At 35.6% G+C, this 19304-nt stretch overlaps 1 protein-coding gene across 1 annotated transcript in view; it reads left to right on the top strand.

Annotated features, from left to right (window-relative positions):
- The window catches only part of LOC140147301 (uncharacterized), a 91008-nt gene that overhangs the window by 8427 nt on the left and 63277 nt on the right, over positions 1-19304 (top strand). The window contains exons 2-5 of the mRNA XM_072169080.1: positions 1753-1931; positions 3190-3410; positions 6123-6340; positions 14510-14598. Of these exons, the coding sequence (XP_072025181.1) occupies positions 1753-1931; positions 3190-3410; positions 6123-6340; positions 14510-14598 (707 nt within the window). The remainder of the gene's footprint in view (positions 1-1752; positions 1932-3189; positions 3411-6122; positions 6341-14509; positions 14599-19304) is intronic.

Raw genomic sequence — 19304 nt, forward strand, 5'->3', positions numbered from 1 at the left:
GAAAAAAAATAGATATGAAAAAATTGCAATTTGTCATATGGTCATTTTCACGGTAAAGGGTGTAACTTTGGATTTTTAACATTTTAATCCGTAGTGTTCTAATAAAGCCACAGAATTCCATAATTTTTGGCCACATAAGTCATCTAGTTAGCAATGTTTAACAATTGTTAACACATGAAGCCTCGAAACAAAAAAATGACTTGCTGTGATAATTTAATTTTTGTCACAACTGAAATTCAATACTTATAAGCAAAGCATGAAAAGTGGAAATTGTGATATTTTTTACCTATTTTTTTATGTCAACTTGTAGTAGTTAGCTAAATATTTTACTTTTATGATCACCTGTGTTGTTAACTGAAGCCTCCGAAACACAAATCGCTTGAATTGCCAATTCTAAAAAATAACTCCAATTTCTGTGAAACTTGGCTGGGAGGTTCCTTTCATCAAGTAGTATTTGTACATGAAGTTAGACATTCAAATTATTTTAGGAACCCAATTAAAACTTAAAAAATATGTTTAAGGTTTGGAAATTTCCATTGTAAATGACACTTGATGTTAAAAATTTTCAAAACTGCAATTACAAACATAGCAAAACATGGTATAAAATTTAACTTATATCTGTTGACTTACTTTGGAATGGAATTTCACATGTATTCCAGCTTTCATGTCAAAATTTTCTGAGGTTATGTAAAATACATTTTTTCTTAGATTTTAACCAAAATGTTATGCAAATGTCAAATTTTTATTAGAAATCAAAAGGTTTAAGCCTTGAAACATTATTTTACTTGAAATTAAGTTGCTTCTATGCATGATTTCAGTAAACAGAAACATATTTAAGTGGTTTGAAATTTTGACCCTAAAAATCAAAAGTTACACCCTTTACCGTGAAAATGACCATATTCAAACTTTTTTTTTATCTTTCAATTGCCTCTTCATCTATCACATACTATTAATGCATGGAAAACACAAGTGTATATATATGTCAGTAATTCCAAATTGTGTCACCTTCCTTTAAATGGACATACCGGTTTTTGTATCTCGAAATGCCAAGACCCCTGCATAATGCTGGTTGAAGTACTTAGCTGCAGGCCTTGCCGTTTGAGGCGAGCAATCGCTCTCGCCCGCCACTGCTCGCCCAAACTCAATTTCTAGTGAGCGATTTTCCACTTGCGGTACATGTAGACACTAACAATTGCTCTACTGCAAATCACCCAAAAATGAATCCAATTTACTCGGCACTTTAAATGTATTCAATTGATTGTAAATTAGCCTTTCACAATCGCTGAAAATTGCCCACTCGCTTTAAAATCTAGATGGCAAGACCTGTAGCTGTGTCCAGTTTAAGGTGCAACTGACATGATCATGATGAAATTTCTTTGTAAAGTTCAGTAAGCAGGGCTCAAAATAAGGAGGGCCCTAGGGCCCTTGGCCCCCAACAATCAGTGAGGGCCCACAAAAGACACATCTGGCAGGCCCAAGTGGCCCGCAAAATGTGTGGCAATTTGCTCACTTTTTGTGGGGTTCATAGGTAAAACCGTTAAAACCATTGGCCCAAATTTGGGCCCACAAAAATTTGTGAGGGCCCTCAAACATTTAAGATCAAGGGCCCAAATGGCCCTCAGAAATTCTGGCTTATTTCAAGGCCTGTCAGTAAGCCTTTGGTGTTTGTTAAATTTAAAAGTAAACTTTTTTTTGTGTTCAAGCAACCCACTAATCCCTTGAATGTTTGTTTTAAATTTCATTTGTTTGCAGGATAAAAAGCTCAGCAAAACCGAGAGATATAGATTCAAAGAGGAAGCTGAAATGTTGAAAGGACTAAGCCATCCAAATATAGTCAGTTTCTATGACTACTGGGAAGCAACGGCTCCAAGATCTGGTCGTAAACACATTGTACTAGTGACGGAACTGATGACATCGGGAACCCTTAAGACGTAAGTTACAATATCATCAATGTAGTAAACAAGAAATCCATTACAAACTAAAAATAAAACAATGGTGCAACCAAAAAAACAACAACTTGCAGTTACTTATCGGATTGGATGGATTCTATTTTCAGTTGGTATTTTAAGATACAAACAAAAATAAAACGCACGCTCACACATGCCCCCATACACCCTCTAATGTGGATCCACCAGCAAATTTGGACATTGATAAACAACTTTCACAATCTAATGCAAACATACAGAGTTTTATTGCAGCCATTATTTGATGTCTTTTTAGAGCTATCTGGAACTTGTGAATGTCTGCGCTTTTCATGCGCATCTGCTTTTATACATATTTCTCATGGGTGTGCCCGTGTTTACAATGACACACCTGTATGCATTTACATGTATGCAAACAAACCTTGCAAAACCTTTATGAAATGATCCAAGATATACATACTCAAGATCCCTTGTTTTGCATTTACAAATTCTAAATTAGGGTTTAATTTGTTGAAAGCTTCTGTGGTTACTCAATGTACATTTACTGGTCATCAAAAAGTGCATTAAATATAGTGCCATAATTTAATTAACATTTCTGTTAAAACAGCTAGGCCTGAAAAAGTGCAAATGAATTTGTCACACATGGACAAACAGGGGCACTGCAGTTATGTTTCCCATCACAATTTAAATCATTTAAGTGTTTGGTTGTTAATTAATGATTGGCAATTGCTAATTACTTTAAGTTTGTAACCATTGACCATGTATTTCCAATGTTTTTGATGATGAAGGCCGGGCAAAGATACATGTATGCATGTTTGGTTCTGTTTTTTTGACTGACTGTAACCACCCCTCCCCCATTCCCATAATATTGTTTGATCAATTGTGTGTTAAAGATCAGATGGTGACCAAGTTCAATGCATAAAAAGTTTTCTTTAAAAATATTTTGCCTACTGACTAAATGACCTTCCTAAAACTTATTGTTATTATCGATAAAGTTAGCACTGGTTTAGGGCATCGTAATCCATGGAACTGTGGTAGTTCTGTGACGATAAAGTGAAAAAAAACACCAAAAGATATTGGACTGCCTGACTCCAGCCCCACTTTTAGTTGAAATAAGAATCTGATATATATTTTGGAGAAATGTTGACACAATAGGATGGTGCAGCATGATTTACATGAAGTGAGTTTTAGCATGTTAAGTCGTTTGAAATTGCTTGGTTTTGACAATGTAACGTTCATGTTTCTTTTTGGATGATTTTATTAAAAGGTATCTGAAACGTTTTGAAGGGGTCAAGATGAAAGTACTACGAAACTGGTGTCGGCAAATCCTGAAAGGTCTTCACTTTCTCCACACAAGACAACCTCCCATCATTCACCGTGATCTCAAATGCGACAACATATTCATCACGGGGACGTCCGGGTCTGTCAAGATCGGGGACCTGGGTCTGGCTACGTTGAAGAAGAGCTCCTTCGCCAAGAGTGTAATAGGTAAGACTGCATAAGCCATCATTAGATATCCATTATTATTGTGCCTTGATCAATAATAAAAGAATCTTAATGAATGATTTATGGAGTATAATTGCTGATGACTATTATACTTTGTTTCATTTTGGATAAGAATTCAATGTATATTTAGGAGTAAGTGGTACTCAGACTTGAGAGTTTAGCCAAATTGATTGACATATTTGGCTGAACACAGCTAATTTGCTGAAAACTGAAGTACACATTGAAATGAAACAAGATGAGACAAAGTGCATAATTATAATGTGTGTTGTTCTTGTAACCATTTGAACGATCCTTCATGATTTGAAACTTCATTTATTTCCTATTCCTTATGTTCAAGAAACTTGAAGCTATGGAGATATAATTAATTTTGTTATTTGTAACTTCAAATGATATCGGAATGCAAGTTGAGAAGGTGAAGAGTGGTCATCGTGATAATAAACTTGTTTTGATACCGTCTGCTAATTCCCATTTAATTACACCTGGAATTCACATCAAAATACTTGGACAGAAGTAGCAGCTTTTGAAATGCCATTGCCCATGAGATAGTTGGAAAATGTTGGAACTTCTGGGGACCTGATTAGAAATTGTATTTTCCCCTCTATTATAAACTAATGTGTTTAGAATTTCCATTGAAAGTTAGACTGTTTAAATTATACAATGTATTCAAATCACATTCACCTAGCTAGGATTGTCCTAAATTGGATTTCTTTCAATCATTTCTTGGAATCTCGCCCCAAGAAGTGGGCCAACATATACTGCATGTAGGTCACAGAATATTGAAGCAGAACTTTTTTTTGTAATGTTGTATCACCATAAATCATGTGGCGTGTTGCTGTTTAGTATTTTTGTCATGAAATGTAAAAAAGCTATTCCTATTGGCAGGTTATAAGCTATTCCAAGCCCAAATATGATTGCTGATTTGAAGGAGGGTAAGTGAGTCATACAAACCAGGAATTATTTTCCTTGCACCAACACACGCTAGAAATGAAATAATAGTAATTATTAAAGTATCAGAGATGAATTTATCCCTTTAATAAATATTTACATGCGATGACTACAGATAACATTTAATGAATTTTGACTTGTAATAAAAAACATAAAAATCTTTGTGATATGATTATAAGTGGGTGATAAACCTACACAATTACAAGTCTGCACCACTTGGATCATAATAATGCGTCATATAGATGACCCACAGTGTTTTGACTGATACTTAATCACTAATTGATTTAGAGATAAGATAAACCGACAAGATGTAATCGCAGGCATTTTAAAGATGCAGCGGGTGTCAAGGATGGGATTGACATCAAAGTTTGGATTGAATGATATTATTACATGTATAATAATATTGTTTTGTTTGAGTAAGCATAGAATGCGGCATTTAAATGTTATCCTTCCATGATTTCATCACTATTATTAGATTTATAGATGACTTTGATAATACAGAAATCATGAACACATTATAAACCACCATCAATCATCAGATTTTCAGTCATCATATCTGCGCATCAGTTTTATTAGCTGTGATGTAACTGAGCGCTTAGAATAATTTCTCTCTCTTGTCAAACCCACCCTTTACTTGGAAACTGTGGTGATATGATGGCACATGAATCAGACAAAACACAATAATGTATTGTACCTAACTATGAGGCAGTATGAGTTTGATGGCAAGCTAAGTTAATGACCACTATGTTAGTCAGTAATGCAGTTAACTCATAAACATCTTGCAGCAATTTATACTTGGGCTTAAACTTTGACCGATAGGAGGAAAGATATTTGTAGTTCACGTTAGTCAGGATAAGTCACAGACAGTTGCATCTTCCCTTGAGTTTGCTAATCAAATATAGTTTTTGTGTCTCGTAGAATAAAACATGGTAAAAATAATCATGCAGCGTGAGATTTGAATGGGTAACAGACCTTACCTGATATCAAATTAGAGCCGTTACCTAGTGGTCACAAGTCCGTAGCATGATATGTAATTAAGTTTATTATATGAGATGCAATCTATTTTAATCGGTATAGTGTGTTGGGCAGGTGATTATAAGACCTGGTTGAATATGACCTCATAAATCTTTCTGTAGTTGCCATGTGTTTGGTTTATGGAAATTGTCAAGGCTACATAGTAGTTATTGAAGCCGAAAATGAAATTTAAATTGTCCGTCATCGGGTAACGCTTTTGTACATCATGCGAAGTGCGATGCAATACCATTATTGCTATTGGAAGTGTGAAAACGATGGTTATTCACTGTTTGAATACAATTTATAGAAGGAAAGAACATATCAGTATAATTATGGAATAAAATGTTAATTTGCAGAATTTTGGTTGTGAATTTTGTCTTAAAATTTAAGGTACTAAAGTATTATTTATTTAGAAATCTTTGTTTATGGTGCTTGTTTTCCTTTCGATTTTAATTTCTGTTTTGTGTGTGACTTTTTATAATGGATTTTTTTGTGTTTTCTGCAAACAAAATTGTATTTTTTCTCTCATTCCCAGGTACAGGTCGCATGTGATACGCAGTCACGCTCATCACAAAAGTAGGAAATTTCTGTTTTTGCTTTCTGGTATGAAACTAACAGCCCATGTTGTGTTCCTAGTTTGCAGGGGGTTGTAGCTTCTTTGATGGACGCAAGGATTAACCAAGATGTTTTTTGCTCGCCGTCAATTTTTTGCTTGGCGGTCTTTTTCCCCCACAGGTTGTTACTTCTCTTCACAGCCAGTGAACTCTCAAAGCGAAATTGGGTATTTTGTATTTAAGGTACTCGAATTTATGGCACCTGAGATGTATGAAGAACACTATGACGAGTCTGTGGATGTCTACGCTTTCGGAATGTGCATGCTGGAGATGGCCACATCTGAGTATCCATATGCAGAATGTCACAATGCTGCGCAGATTTACAAAAGAGTCACAACGGTAAGTTACTTTTTCAAATGTATAATTTAAAATAATAAAAAAAAAAGATGTTTTGGTGTTTGCCTTCATCTGTGCACAGTAACATCAGCTGAAAACTCCCAAAGATAGCACAGTTTGACAAGTATTGACTGCATTCAGTTGAAACTCAGTGTTGCCACAAAATTTCGGCCTAAATTTTTACAAGTCATTTGGAAAATCTTCAAAAGTCACCCAAATTGGGCTACCAAATCACAGGTTTGGCAACCATGCTGAAATGCATCCATTATTATAGTGCTCATGGAACTGGAATCACTGCATGGAAGAGATGGCAAAAAGCCACAAAGGAGTAGCCTATGTAGTATCGCATGTTGAATAGGGTCAGTGTATTCCTCTTTACTCCCGCAGACAATCTTTCCCACAAATATGTTCCTTGAAATTACTAGCGTACATGTACGTCACGTTGTACCAAGACACACATACTCATGCATGCGATTTGATGCAAATAAAACAAGCTGGTGTCTTTACTAGTTTACAAAGTCCTGTTATCATTGTGTTAGCTCAAATTGTCAAATCATTTTGGAAGGAAGAATTTTTCACTTGTTTTGGCTTATCTTAAATAATTCAGGTACATGTAGTCTCTTTCTTTGCATGTCCTCTCTGTTCTTGCATTTGTCGGCTTGGAAACAGACAGACAATATACATACTAATTCAATAAATGTAACTCTGAATAAGTCAACTCATTGATTTTCTCTTAACACAAACAGTATAAGTGCCCTTATAAAACTAATTTTATTATGGCCTAGATAATTTTATAAATACATTATTGAACACACCAGGCAGTTCCATGTAGCCTGCCTTTGAAGTACCTCGTTAGAGATTTTGCCCAAAGTTGGGACAGACTACTTGAAATTCCTAATAGATGAGCAGTGTGCTTGTGGTTGGAGTGGGTTAGGAGGCATCCAATCCAAATATTGGGTCATAAGTGACATAATTCAATTCTGGGAATTATCAATAGTCTCGATGGTGACAACTTGGGAGACCTGTATAAGTAAACTTTTCTTGCACTTGAAGTACTGATTTTATAGAAGATGGTTTGAAAAAATAAGTTGCATTCAAATTTTTTGTCGAAGTATTAATTGATAATTTCAATTAAAAGAGCTCAGTTACAACCATGATCATACTTAATCTGCAGGTTTACTGCATTAAGCTCCTGACCAAACATATGTCAAGAACAGTAAATTATAATTCTCTCTATAGATGTATAAAGTGAATAATAAAATGGTATTTGGCTTCTTATTTTACCAAGCTGGTTCAGCCCAAGGTTTTTGTTTGTTTTTTGTATGTGCTAAATTATTCATACCATAATTAGGAAAGCATCCATATTGAAAGTAATAATTTGCATTGAGTGGTTTTTCATAACATGCTAAACAGATGAATTTTGAACAGAAATTTGAACAATTTTTTTCTTTGCATGGAAATAATACTAGATATTTTTTCTTGGACCTTGGTGCACAAATACATTCCAGACAGAATATTTTATTATACTTAACACTGCCAAGTTTGTGCGCTCAAAGGGCCTGTCATTGATATGTGAAAAATATTGTTAATTTTATGAACAGAAAGATATAAAGATGGCCTCCAAGGTTTATTAATCAGTAAAGATGGGGATGGACGAGCAATGTGAATTAATGAATCCACTGCCTTGGAGCTGTAGGTCGAGAGTGATGTTGCAATAGTAAATCTGAAAGATGGATGACATACCCAGAGAGATGAGCAGCTCTGAATAATTTATGATAGTCAGCAGAAATGCCAAGTGATGAAAACATGAATGAGTAAAATGTCAAAATGAGGAAGAGGGGATAACAAAGCAAATATGAACATTGCTACATGGTATTCCAATATATTCGGTATGGACTGCGTATACATTAAGTCAATTTCTAGTTAAAGTTGCTGCTAAATTGAGTTGAAAATAACTGGAATGATAGGTTGATTGTTTTTTTTTTCTAATCATACGCCTGTATTATGCTCAAGATAATTTATAGCATTTTCGATGCTTTATTTTATGAAACTAAAAATGCATTTAGAAACTATCCATCATAATTCAATTACTGGGAAAATAGGAAATGGTTTGGTTTCATTATAGTCCAAATAGTTGCAACTCTTTGATTGCAAAGAAAAATTTGAAGCAATTCGGTTGCATTGGTGGAAAATTGAATTAAGGCCAATATTGTACTAATCGGTCATAAGGAGCGTAGCGTACTTTTGTGATTTAACTTCCATCACTTGTTGGAAAAGCGATTGACGTTATCCAAGTGATAAGTCTCTAGCATACGCAAGTGTCAAATCGCAACACAGTCCAACCTCTTTTATCCGGCCATGATGGGACCAAGCACTGTCCGGATAAGTGAAAAATCTGGATTAGTGAATTACATGTAATTCTGCATTGACTGTCCCAAGCACTGAAATTGTGACAACAAAAGATTGTTTTAACATGGGGTCATTGGGGTGGTAACACTAAAAATGGCTTTAAAGTGCTTTATGCAACATACGTTATTCTAAGCATTCAGAGCATGGAATTAAGGTGTTAAATCATCAAAAATATGTTTTCCTGTGAAGATTTCACAGCATGGATAAGAGAGAGATCCATATAAAAGAGGTCCGGATAAGAGAGGTTGGACTGTAGTTGTCTTGAAGGCAACTTTGTCGCTACGTCATTAGCCATTTTTACTGGATGCTAGTAGCGATTCTGGAAATGCTACCAGCGTTTGATTGCTTGATTTTTTAATTGCATGCTGCGACTGCTAGTATGATATGGACATTAGGCACATCACATGGTATGATAATGTCAAATAGCTGTCATGGATTTCTTACCATAAATATATATAGACAGTAAGTGCTGAGAATGTGTCTGGCAAATCTGTCATGATTACATTGTTTATTATTCAGCAAATGTTATACAAATGGATACTGGTTGTTATCCTAACATTCAAATGGTCTAGTGAAGCTTATACAACTAACTTGACACGATCAGTCAACACATAAAACAACTGAAAATAAAACAATAATTGTGCATTGATTGAGAAACCACTGAGTTATGGTCTGCCTCATCCAACGTTGATTGACACACTCCAGTATAATGTTATTGCTGAATCAAGCGAAAGAGTGTCGTTTTTGCCTGTAGATTTTTGCCCCAATATATTTTTTAATTTCCAGAAATCTATTATAGATACATTTTATATGACCTTTGCCTACAGGGATGTGGCTTTATTCATATTCATGCCTTGGGAGAAGGCATTGGCAAGATACAATGCAGATCAATAAGACACTTGAAGTGTTACTTCTCTCATCATGAAATTTGTAATGATGGCATGATCATACAGTGATAAAAAGTAACTTAATCATTACTTCCAAAGTTTGAACGATGATTTTGCTCTGTATATATTTGAATGACGTCTACATATATGATATTATTATATTACAGAGAGCAATGATTTGAAATTACTTAGTACTCTAGGTCGATAAACATGAGTAAGAAAAATCTTACTCATACAGAGAGCAATGTTTTGATGAATTTCATCTAGTGCAGGTATTCAAGGTGAAAAAAATACATCTTACAAAATAGCGAATCCATGCAATTCTTTGACAAACAATGTTTTGATGAATTTCATCTAGTGCAGGTATTCAAGGTGAAAAAAATACATCTTACAAAATAGCGAATCCATGCAATTCTTTGACAAACCTGTTTTTGCTTTAATAGAGTCACCATGGCAACCATACAATAATAAATCATGTTAGGTGATCAGACTTAGTATATGTCAGGTACTCAGGTAGAATGGGTACATGTTTTTGAATACATCTGAAGAGAATTATTGTGAGATGTATCATTTTAAACTTGTCAAAATTTTGCTTATGCCTATGGTAGGAGTTATTTCCACTATTGAAAAAGCAGAGAAAAGAAGGCAATATTTATACAAATTGGCATTTATCTTGGGTCAAAATTATCAATGACTTTGTGATGCCATTGGTTGTAGAGATATTAAATTTGCAATATTGTCGGGTAGAGTAGTGCAAATATGAATATCGTTGAGTTTTGTTACCAAACAATTTTTAAAGGCTAAGGAAACTCGCAGAATGTTAATTTGAAGGTGGTTGCCAATGTTGATATTTCTTATTGATTTTCCTCGTTAGAGAGAGGGTGTTAATTAGTTTGTTAGAAATTAATTACGTTCTTTGATTTCAATAAGTAGTTCCAGTCTGCTTAATCATGACATGGCATCAACATAAAGTTCATAAAACTGACATCCTGAATGCATTTTTATTTTGAGGCAGGATCTTCTTTCCCATCTATAATATTAATAACAAAACTGCAATATGTATAATCTCCGCATCACTGAGTATAACCATGATAACAGCACAACATTATAAAGTCTGCACAAAAAGTAACTCAGCTGTTATAAATACGCCTATAGATTCAGAACTAATAATTATTTTCACAATATTTCAACATAAAAAGAAGGATGATTTATTTACGCGCATTTTGATACCCTATTTGTCCAATTCTGTTCAATATTGACAATACAGCAGTGTTTTGAAAGAAAAATACCCCAATTTAAAAGTTGCAGTTATTTGTATTGATTTGAAGTAAGCGCGAAGATAATGGTGGGCTTTACATGTTTACAGTGCTGGCATTATAACCATTGATCGCTGTAAACTGCAACTTTTAAATTCGGGTATTTTTCTGTAAAAGCACTACTGTGTTGTTAATATTGAACGACATTTGACGAATGGGGTATCAAAATGAGTGTAAATAAATCATCCTTCTCTCTATGTTGAAATATTGTGAAAATAATTATTAGTTGTGAATCTATAGGCGTATGTATAACAGCTGAGTTACTTTTTGTGCAGACTTTATTTAAACTCTCACTAAACAAGCCAGCTATGGACACTAGCTGATTTGTTACTGTTCAGTACAAATAAATCAACAAGGTAATCAGAAAGGTATTGTGGTATTGATATGATTCCCTCACAATAATTGTCAATTAAATGGGAAATTTCAACAACAAAAAAAACACTAAAAGAATGAAAGCGGATTCAGTCCATCATTATGACATCAAAAAGTAATAATAAATTAAATCCCTGTGTATGAATTGTTTATCGAATAGTATTCTATTTGATAAAAAATAAATCCCTGTATTTGATATATTTGGAATGATTTCCATTTATGATTCGGTTTTATACCACTTCATTATCATCAGTTGCCCGGAAGGCCTAAGTATACTTTGGACATGATATCATGTTTGTTTTAAGTACATGTTACAGTCAGTTTACATGAAGCAACTTGATGTATGCCATTCCCCAGGGTGCAAATGTCTTATCAGTTGCAGTATTAATATCTGCGAATGTTACATCTTATTCCCTCAATGCTGTCTGCTGCCTTGATATAATTTGGAAGCTGCTAAATTTGAAACAAAAATGAATGTGTTGAGCTGTTATTATGACACTGTATTCAGTGTATTGCATCACTAGATCTCAAATTTTTGTCATGTTATTAGACAGTCAATCACAACTGTCACATTTCTTGCATTCAAAATTAGACATTTTGTTATAAACAACCTCATTATTACCCTCATTATTACCACAACAGAATATGCATGCATAATGTGCTCCATTCAATGAAGTAGAATCAAAGAGGACCGACTCAGCTATGTTTGTGTGTCATTCATGGAGGCAACTTACATACATGTATGTGTACCTCCAGATTATTTTGCTCGGCGCCCAGCAAACTTGTGTGGTTATTCGCTGATCTGCATGTAATGTGTTGTGCCAAAAACATATACCTGCTAAAGCACTGCATGTGTAAACCTTCAAGCTCAAGCTTAAAGATAAATAATGATTGTTTAGATTTCGGGCTCTTCGACAAATGCTGTCCACATTATATATCTGCCCTCCATGCACGCAAAACCAAGATGACATTGTTTGTTGATTTTAATTCATAATTTCAAAAAACAGAAATAAGATGGCATATTTGCTATAGCATTTATATGTACATGGTGCAAATTTGAGTTTTATACCTTTGGGTATAATATCTTTGGCTCCTTTTACAAAGTACACACAATGAAAACTTCAGTTATGTAAAAAGTTTTTGTGTACTGTTAAAGGGGAAATTTTTCATGGAAATTTCACACTTTTTTTGCTCAATGCAGCTCCCACAAAAATAAAATCATCCAAATTTGTTCTGTTTTTAAAAGTATATGTCTACGTGTAGGCCTATGTAAGAAAATAATTTTGAAAGTTGTGAATTGAAAACTAGCCAAGTACCGTAATTCAAATTGGCAAATCGTGAAAAATTACAAGCACAAATTTAACCACTTGTACATTATACCGGAGTTGTCAGCTGGGCAATGAAGGGTAACAGACAAACTACGTCAGTGTGGGGTTCCAGTGTTGTGATGCGGTGGTGGGTGTATGAAGCAGTTGTTAATTGTCAAGGTCTAGTGTCAATTTTCAAAATCTCGGAAATGCAGAAATGAATGAAGCAAATTATTGTACATTTGTGCTAGTGTCGGCTGTGTGGGATGAACAATTTAACAATATCTGTAATTGGTCACACCTAACAAAAACAAATTGTTTACATGAAGCAAAATAGTCTGCATGATCATACCCTATCAGTTTGCAGGCCTCTGTTTCAATGATCACTACTCTGTTTGATGGAAAGGTCACTGGCCATAGAACACAATCATTCGTATCTTGTAAACCATGTTTACTTACATTGTTGACTTGCTGCGATCCTGTATGTGGATATCTAAGAGGCTCCTCGTTTATTATGGTGTAAAACGTAATGAGACACTAAAATACTTCTATTGATGCAAAAACAGATACAAGGACAGTTTAATTTGATTAGAAATACCCCACTTCATTTAATTTGCTCTAGACTAATATAAACACAATTGCTTATATCAGAGATTTCACTTTTCAGGAAATTGCAAGTTTCAAGAAACTTTGCTTACATGTATTAGGCCAATTTTGTGCAAAATTTGGAAACAGCTGTTTAGTTTCCAGGCATTTTTGGATTTTTTTTATCAAAACCATGTAGCATCTCTGGCACATGCAACTTCTGAAAGTAATTGAAAATGTCTATATTGGTAAATTAAATCGATACAATTTGATACGTTCAGTGGGAAGAGAACGGTTTCTACATGTATATCACTTTCATTCCCAATCAAAGATTTTTTTTCAGCTTTGTGTATTATAAGTTTCAAAAAATTACTTCCAGTCATATCAAATTGCAAGGAAATTTATTACAAAAAAGATACAGAAACAAACGTATTTAGCCCAGGCAAATCATGTTGTTTGATAATGAGACTGAAAACATTTCTAATTTCTATAGAATTAAAAAACTTTCTGTGCCCAACATTGATTACCCATAAAGGTAACATGCTAACTATCCCGACCATTTCAGTTCTCTCATCTCTTGATCTGGATTCATTGAAGGCCTCTATTGCTACAAAGTTTACTTCCCATTCTGAACCCTCCAGCGTTATCTTTTCCAATAGACACATCTTGGTCACACAATGAAAACCTATGCTGCAATAGTTTATACTATGCCATATGGAACTATAGCTGGCCGCTAACTTGAGTGTATGGATTCTTGCACTAGCTAGCTAGCCAGATAGACCCTGTCTGCGGACACTGATACCTAGCAGCTTTGCCATGAGCAAAGCTGTGATATTGAGCTTAATCAGCCAGTACTCCTCAGGCTGGTGTTCGGTTGCAAGTTGTCGGCCTCAACCTGCTCAACCAATATCCCAATATCGGCTCGAAGTTATCTGATGGTCCTAACAAGCTTGTTTATGGCAAAACAAAGCCTACTGTGGTGTGGAATTTGGTAATGTTTAAAGATAACGCACACAGATCATCTTTCACATCTGTGTAAATTGAAACAGTGGGACTTGGCATTTAGATTACTACCTTTAATAGAGATGCATGCAATCAATTCCTACGACTTTTACATGTTTTTCTAGTGAATATAAATTGATGATAATTATGAACATATGGAATGCCACAATTTAGTCTAGTAATTACTTAGCTAGTCTAAAAAAAAAAGAAATGAAAATGCAAGATAACAATTTATGATATTTTAATTGATAATTTGTTAAATAATAATTTTTCTCTTTCATTGTTGTCCAACAGGGAGTGAGGCCTGCCAGTTTTGAGAAGGTCACTGACCCCAAAGTGAAGGAAATCATCGATCTGTGTACGAAAAGACACAAGGAAGACAGGTGAGCTCTCATTTGGATCTTGTATATTTGAATGTATTAAGATAATGGATTTGGTTTCAGCTTTCCCATCCTGTTCCCCAAGTCATATTGGATACTGGTCATGACCAACTCTATCTGGGCTCTGCTTATACTAAATAGTTATCTGTTGATGCGTGCTTGATGTGTTACATGTGAATACCATTGTGTGTACAAAGTTGATGATAGAAATGTTAATGGTTGTACAGGGGCTACAGCCAATGTAGATTGTTTGTGTTTTGAAATTTTGTTGGCTTTAATATTTGTTCTTGTGTGCGACTTGTTCCATTGTGTGTTAGTGCGGTTGAAGATTAAATTCTAGATATTAAACATCAAAAACAAAGGTAAGATGTTCCCAAGGTCGGGGGAAGGGGGTTGGTCATCATCACCATTACATTGAGAGAACAAATACTACCTATCATACATCATTCAAAACAAATGACTTGTGTACATCCTGCTTTGTTTTACTTCAAAGCACACTGGATGGAGTCTTATTAGAAATTAATATTTAATTGTTGCGCACATTTGGTTCCTTACTTGACACAGTATGACTTATTCCTCCATGTTATTCCATTTGAATGACAACATTTTCCTTGATTTGAAGTACGTCAGTGCTCTTGCTGCAATGGGCCTGTTCCATAATGAACCAATAGATAAATTTGGCATTTAAAAAGCAGCCTTTTTCATATCATCATGACCATATCCTAGTTCCTACTCAATATTTAAGTTTTGCTGAATTAACCCTAACCGCCTAAGGGCTTTTTGGCGACTGGAAGGGAAAGAAGGAAAGAATAAAGAGAGAAAAGAAAGAACGGAGTTGTTTGCTCTGGGCGGGATTCGAACCCGAGACCCCTCGCATGCCAAGCACTCGGTCGGCGACACTTTGCCACAGGTCTTGGGCTTCGCTGGCCAGCGAAACCGTGCCTATATATCACTTAGGGTGATTGCGTCATCACACCACGTGGGATGCATGCACGAACAGCGCATATATCAAGTAGTATTTTGTAGTATACAGGAGGGTTAGGGTTAAGAGAGGTATCAAACTGCACAGATCAAATCGGTTAATTCAGATAATTGCCTGTTAAGTGCACCAGCACTTTCCATAGTGACATTTGCATGTGTTGGTGAGATGTGCTAGAACAAACCCAATGCAGTAGTGCTTGGTATAGAAAATGCTCAAGAGCACCATTGTAGTGGAAGAGTGCATATTGCAGTCATTTAGTTGCTTAGGAAATTATAAGAGGACATGCACTGCTGCAAGTGTACTTGAAGCACTGTGCACTGCACAAAGCATGGAAAATAATGAGATACATATTTCCAGATATTAATAATACAAAAAAAGGCAGGTGAAAAAAAGAAAAATAAGAAATGCAGAGGTAAATGCACTTTCGTTATTCCTTTTCAGTAAAAGATTTTCAAAAAGTTAAATAAATGAGAGAATTGCATACTTTCACAAGACTGCTTTGGAAAGTCCAAAGTTTACAAAATGTAGAATTGAAAATATCTGCAAAATTAGGAAAGCAAATAAAAAATGACAAAACAGTACAAACATTCGCATGTTAAGCACTCGCCTTTAAAAGTGATTTTGAGCAGTTCTGCAGTCTCGGAAGACTCCCAAAGTATCAAGTTTTCTGTTCTGTTAAGTTTCTGTGATTATACGATACGAAATAGAAAAGTTAAGTGCTGTAATTGTTGTGTTGTCGGCGATGTTTACTTTACAATATAGTCTCATAGGGGTTGGAGGAAGTAGTGATACAATTACACGCCAAACAAAACTTTTTATGTGAAAACCATTTCACATCATTTCATCCCACGGCATGATCCATTAGTAGAGCAGTGGGTACAGATTGCCCATCCATATCTAAACCTTTCACGACAACGGTAACTGTCAGCTGTGTTGACCATAAATAGCCGCCTCCATCTATTGGGATAGTTAGTGATGATGATGTTAATCTGGGTTAGGAGTGAAAGGTTTCAAAGAATCAATATGTGTTCCAGTGGCTGAAAGCAAATAACAGTAACAATTGAAAGTTTCATGGCTGCCTAGTCAGTGCCATTTGACATGTACTTGTTCTTGTTGTTTTGTTTGTATTTTTTGGTAGCCAGTTTTATTATGAGGCTGTGTAAGATCATTTGAAATTTTCACAGGTCAAAGATGGTTTCTTTTGTTGCAACAAATCATTGATCTATCACTCTGATTCTGTTTGAATACCCAGACAAACAAACACACTCACACTACAGACAGAACAGAAAGAGTGTGTGTTAGTGCTTGGTGAATTGAGCTAGCAAGTGGGTGGTATGTAGCAAAAAGTACCATGTCCAACTGAAAGAGAAGAAAAATTAATGTTAGTACTGTGCGGTGGGGTTTGTGTTTTAGCATCACACTACATTTTTGTGCGCTACACTTAATCAGCAGTCCATCGATTCCCTGTTTTGCTCCGTTTTTAGCGGTGAAATCTCCAGCGTGCAAGCCACAAGAGCGCAATCACTTTGATTCCCATTTGAATTCATTAAGTGGTTATTACACAACTTGTCTCACGATCGACAATGAGCGGTGATTAAAGTAGGGATTGGCGCATGTACTAATGCATAATTCGTTGCTACTTGCAACGATTGGCATGGCCAAGACAACACATTTATATGCCATTTCCCCCCTTCCTGGTGCTTGAGCTGTACTAACTAGCCTCCAGCATCCGAGTGTGTGTAAAGTGGTATGGCACATGCATGTTTAGGGGTAGCCGCACAGTACACAAAATCATGATTCAGGTTTTATACAATTCATGACAGCTTAATGTAGTGGTCATCAAAGGAATACATTTTGATGATGTAAACTTCATTATTTTATGTAGGACAATATTTGAGGGTGATAGGAAACTATTGGATCATTTCTTATAAAATTGTAGGATGCGAGTGGCAGTAATTGTAACAACTACATGTAGATGAAAGACAACCCGGTTATTAATTGCCAGCAGACAGTTGTGAAATTAAAAAGGCATGGCAATAATGAAGCACTTTGAGACTTGATGAGAATTGTGCTTTTGTGTTGTATAATGGAACAGGTAGATTGTCAAGTTTAAAAAAATGGACAATAGGGTTAAGTGAAACAGAAAGGCACATTGGAGGAGCCATACCACAAGCAAATAAAGGTGCTACCCCCAAGCATGGTTCCGTAAGCTGCTCGAATGTATTCAGAAGAGATGCAGCAAAGTTTCCTGTCTTGTCGATTACCCCACCTGCCATCCGCGGAAAACATGATGAGTATTAGCGTCAGCATTTCATTGCTCTTCAATAATAGTTATAGAGATGATGCTATCCTATTGACAACCATTTTGAAGTGATAGCATCGTCTAGTAATAAGTTGTTTTTTTCCCTTAGGACATATAGCAAGTCAGTTAAAACATGACATAAAATTTTTTTTTGATACAACAATATTAAAACCAACAATCAAGACTTCCATATTCCTTGATTTTGAGCAAATGATATGCTCTAGTTTTGGGGTTTATAATTAACCACCATGCATCCCGTGGGGAGTTGGCAGGTATATTTCACACCTGTGTGGCATGTGTTACTTCAGGTAGACGCATAAATGTGCACATCTGCCAACTCCTACCTTTGGCTAGCCTTTAGCGTAGCTTTCTGACTTATATTCATCATGCCCTAGTCTAGAATCAGAAATGCTATGAATGTCACTTGGATGCACAATAGAGATGTTGCTGGCTTTGATAGGGTCAAGAGTTCATAAGGATGTGTCAAATATAGAGAGATAATACGGTAGAAGTGTATAAGCTACGTAGGTGTTTACAAATTAGGAATCACGTTTGATTTCATTCTTGTTGTTTTTCCCCACTGCTGTGCACCATTTTTCCCAACAGTAACCCTGTAAATGCAGAAGTTGTTCAATATTGGCATTGCTTCAAGCAAATATGGAAATGGCACATTCTGATCAATTCCACGGCAGTAACAACTTTCTGCATAAAGATAGCTAAGCTATAAGTTAAAGCCACTCGGTTCTATTGATCGGAACATTGACTTTGCAGTGAGAATGCGAAAAATATTGCACTCTCTGTGGCTTGCTGTCGATACTAACTTGATCAACGAGGTTAATGTTCTAGTGAGGTTGATTTATGTGCACATAAAACTGGGTTAAATTTCACATCCCCTCCCCCATTCCTCCTCAACCTGTCGAAAATGTCCATTACTTGGCCTGCCCTATGGCCTTGCGCGACCACCCGACTTGCGTGTCTCACACTAACCATGTTTACTATTGTCAAATCAGAGCTTTACTGTCCTGTAATAATTACCATTCCACGAAGGAAAAGAATGCACCACCTGGGGACAACACTCCATCCCTGCCTCGGCCTCATTGATTGCTTACCGCTCACTGATGTGTCCTTGCTTTCTCTGCATATCAAACCTATCTTCTCCCCGTTTGTCAATATAACAGTGGATTGATTTTTTGCCGTTATTATAATTTACGAGTCTGAAATTGCCGCGGCAAACTTAAACAAATGAATATGAAAGCATTTAGGTTAACCCCCAGTGAGTGACTGGGGTTCCTGATAATGGATGATTGCATGATGTTGTGTATTTAAATGTAGATGTCTGATGTATGTATGGTAGATGCTACTTTATATTTCCTGCAGAGGCAACATAGCAACACTGTCTGTCATATTAGAGAAAAGTTGCTGCAT

The sequence above is a fragment of the Amphiura filiformis genome, chromosome 3 (assembly GCF_039555335.1).
Source record: "Amphiura filiformis chromosome 3, Afil_fr2py, whole genome shotgun sequence".
NCBI lineage: Eukaryota > Metazoa > Echinodermata > Ophiuroidea > Amphilepidida > Amphiuridae > Amphiura > Amphiura filiformis.